This window comes from Apium graveolens, chromosome 5 (assembly GCF_009905375.1).
Source record: "Apium graveolens cultivar Ventura chromosome 5, ASM990537v1, whole genome shotgun sequence".
Classification (NCBI taxonomy): domain Eukaryota; kingdom Viridiplantae; phylum Streptophyta; class Magnoliopsida; order Apiales; family Apiaceae; genus Apium; species Apium graveolens.
This window is the reverse complement of record NC_133651.1, coordinates 6,789,794-6,793,590: the sequence shown is the minus strand read 5'-3', so window position 1 is coordinate 6,793,590 and position 3,797 is coordinate 6,789,794. Positions and strand designations below refer to the sequence as shown.

Here is a 3,797-nt window from a genome sequence, read left to right as displayed (position 1 = left end):
ATAGTAATGTGCTACCAATTCTGATGCTTAGTCCATGTAAGAGCTTCCTTAATAGCTATAACTTCAGCCATTTCAGGATCCAAAATCTCCTTGAAGCATACTGTTTTCGCCATAACCATTCTTCCTGTTGATTGACGAGCTACTAATCCCAGACCAGATGCGTTAGACTCAGAAAAATTGCAGCATCAACCGACACCTTGATTTTAAACTCCTGTGGCCTCACCCAAGTTACTCCTCCATCCCCCTCCATTAACTGAGGAAACGAGGAAAATGAATCATTTCTTTGGGCATTTCTCCATTGCTCAAGGTATTGTTTTGCACCTGCAATTATAACATAGAGTTTAGTGAACTTCTTATTCCACACGACCTCGTTTCTGGCTTTCCACAGCGACCAGCAAACCGAAGCCACTTCTTCCCTCTTGTTGTTATCACAATTCTGCAAAATACACTCCCACCATTGCGTTAAATTCACTCCTTGGTTCTACATGCTCGGGATAATTTTTTGCCAGCATTGAACCGCAACTGGACAATGCAGAAATACATGGTCAATTGTCTCTGGTTCCCTCCTACACACCGGGCAAATATGATCCACCTCTACTCCTTTCCGCTGAAGCATAACCACTGTAGGTAAGCAGTTAGCCAACGACCTCCACACCAGATTTAGAATCTTTGCCGGAGCCTTAATACGCCAAATTTTCCTCCAATAACTATGGTTATCAGATGGGTTCTAGTATGATTTCTGAGCTTGCAACCACCTATATGCACTTCGGACAGAATAATTACCATGTTTCTCAAAACTCCAGTAAATCACATCCCTCTCCCCATGTCCTCCTATCTTAGTTCTTCGAATACACTCCTGGTCTCTCTCATTAAACAGATCACTGATAATTTCTTCTTCTCAACTTTTGTGATTCATTGACATGAGAGAGGCCACTTTATTGTTATCGAGAGAAGGTGAAACTGTCTCTATATATGGCCTCATATCATCAAGCCATGGCTGCCCAATGATGTTAATATTCTCACCCGTACCTATTCTCCACCTAACACCACTAACAACCATCTCCTTTGCTTACAAAATACTACGCCATATGAAACTAGGATAATTTCCAATCTTTGCATCAAGAAAACTGACCTTGGGGAAATAGCGAGCTTTATATACCTGGCTAACCAAACTTGACGGATTAGACAATAATCTCCACCCTTGTTTTCCCAACAATGCAAAGTTAAATCTTTGAAATCCGAAAACCCATCCCTCCAACTGATTTATGTCTACTCAGTCGATCCCAGCTCATCCAATGAATACCCTTCTTATCCCCTGACTTCGAGTTCCACCAAAATTTAGAAATTGTCCTTTCTATGTCACGATGAATTTCAACTGGAAGCATGAACACGCTCATTGTATATGTTGGCAATGTCTGGGCAACAGATTTCACCAAAACCTCCTTACCCCCTTGAGATATTAAAGGCCCATCCCAAGATAAAACACGCTTCTTGACTTTGCCTCTCAAATAGCCCAGAGTAGCCACCTTACTTCGATGCATCATGTTCGGAAGACCCAAGTACTTGCTATTTGCATCTGCTTCCTTCATATTAAGTCTTTGACACAGCTCTACTCTGCTTCCTTCGTTAATATTCGAGCTAAAGAACACCATTGATTTTTCCAGGTTTACTTTTTGACCCGAAGCACCTTCAAAAACCTGCAACACCTTCAACATATGATCAACATCTGTCTCATTAACTTTGCAATACAGATAACTATCATCTGCGTAAAACATATGAGTAATACTAGGCGCTGCTTTACAAACTCCGACTCCTTGTATCAACTTCTCCTGCTCGTACTGATGAAGTAATGCTGACATACCTTGAGCACAAATAATGAACAAGTATGGAGACAAAGGGTCCCCTTGACGGAGACCACAACTCGAAAAAATAGGGCCAATATCTTCACTTGCATGTGTCACTTTGCACGACACCGTGCTCACACAAGTTAGGATTAAGTGAACCAACCAGTCATTGTAGCCCATTTTGATCAACATTGCCCTTAAGAAACTCCATTCAATTCTGTCATACGCTTTACTCATGTCAAGTTTAGTAGCCATATGACCTTCCTTGCCTCTTCTTTTTCGCTTCAAGAAATGCATGACTTCATAAGATACCATGACATTGTCTGTAATTAACCTTCCCAACATAAAGGCGCTTTGATTTTCAGATATAACCAACTCCAATGTCCTTTTCAATCGATTTGCAGCCACCTTCGTTATTATCTTTAATAAAACATGGCATAAAGATATTGACCTTAAATCACTAATTAGCACTGAACATTTCTTTTTCGGAATCAAAACTATGTTAATGGCATTCAAATCAGGATTTAAAGTACCTGTCATGAAGAAATCTTGCACCATCTTCACTACATCTGTCCCAACAATTTTCCAATGCCGTTGGAAAAATGCCGGAGTCATACCGTCCGGGCCCGGAGCTTTGTCCAGATTCATTTGAAACAACGCCGTTTTGAAACCGGAGCTTTTCAATCGATTTGCAGCCACCTCCGTTATTATCTTTGAAACATAATCGACTACACCTCTCCAGTCAGCCTTGGTTGCTGTAAATAGATTATTGAAGTAACTCGAAATTAAACCTGGCAGACCATGTTCCCAATCCAGCCAATTTCCATTTCCATCCTGCAACCTCTGGATATGATTGTTTCTCCTACGACCACTAGCTGTTTTGTGGAAATATTTAGAATTTTTATCCCCTATTTGTAGCCATAGCTGCTTCGACCTCTGCCTCCAAAAAATCTCCCTCTGATTGAAAATACTATCCAGCTCTTCTTTTGCAATCTTGTACCTTTCTTTAGACACTGCATCACTTCCCTTCTTGTACCGCCTCAACTCTGCTTTACATTCTTTAATTCGGCCAGCAAAATTCCATGTAATCTCTTTCCCCCACACTGCCAAATTATCACTACACATCTTGATTTTCTCCTGAATATTATTATCTTGACTATGCAACCAACTCTTCCTGACTAGCTATTCACACATCGGTTCTGTAGTCCATGCATTCTAAAACTTAAACCGGTACACCTTTGGCTTTCGATTCAGAATTTGAGGAACTAACAAAATAACACTATGATCAGATGGAGCTCCATCCAGGTTATACAATTTCGCCAATGGAAAATAATTTAACCAACTCTCATTTGTAAGTGCTCTGTCTAATCTAATTTCCATCCAATCATCCGTATCTCTCCCCCGTTCCCAAGTAAATTGGTGCCTAGTTAACTCCAAATCAACCAAATTAGTATCACGTATAACTTCGTTGAATCCCTTGATCAACCAATCAGGGTACGGTTCTCCTCCCTTCTTGTCCTTGGAAGACACAATATTATTCAAGTCACCAACTACACACCACGGGAGATTCACATCCCGTGCCAAGTTCCGAAGAAGTTCCCCAGTAATTCGTCTTTTATTCCTATCTGGCTCACATAAAACCCCGTTAAACACCATTCTTGTAAATCAGCCAATCTCACTTTAACTTCAATATGATATTTAGACATACCTATCAGCTCATCTTGATTTTTTTCTTTCCACATCAGCGCGGGACCCCCACTTTTACCAACTGGATCCACTGTTATTAAACCTTCAAAACAAACCTTTTCTTCACCCATTCCAACCTCGATCGTTTAGCCATAGTCTCACAAAGAAACAAGAAAGTGGGTTGTTCTTGACGCACCACATCATAAAGGAACTGAACTTTCCGAGGAAGCCCCATGCCCCGGCAGTTGCAACTTAAAGTTGTCATAA

The 3,797-nt window shown here is 40.8% G+C and overlaps 1 protein-coding gene across 1 annotated transcript; it reads right to left on the bottom strand.

Annotated features, from left to right (window-relative positions):
* Window positions 1-3,059: 3,059 nt before the first annotated feature.
* LOC141659702 (uncharacterized) lies at window positions 3,060-3,500 on the bottom strand. Its single transcript, XM_074466630.1, has one exon. It carries the CDS (start codon window positions 3,498-3,500, stop codon window positions 3,060-3,062), a length of 441 nt encoding a protein of 146 aa, XP_074322731.1.
* Between the last annotated feature and the right edge of the window lie 297 nt (window positions 3,501-3,797).

Bases quoted from the DNA above. Each gene is read 5' to 3' on its own strand.
- LOC141659702 (XM_074466630.1), bottom strand. From the start codon at position 3,500: ATGGTGTTTAACGGGGTTTTATGTGAGCCAGATAGGAATAAAAGACGA.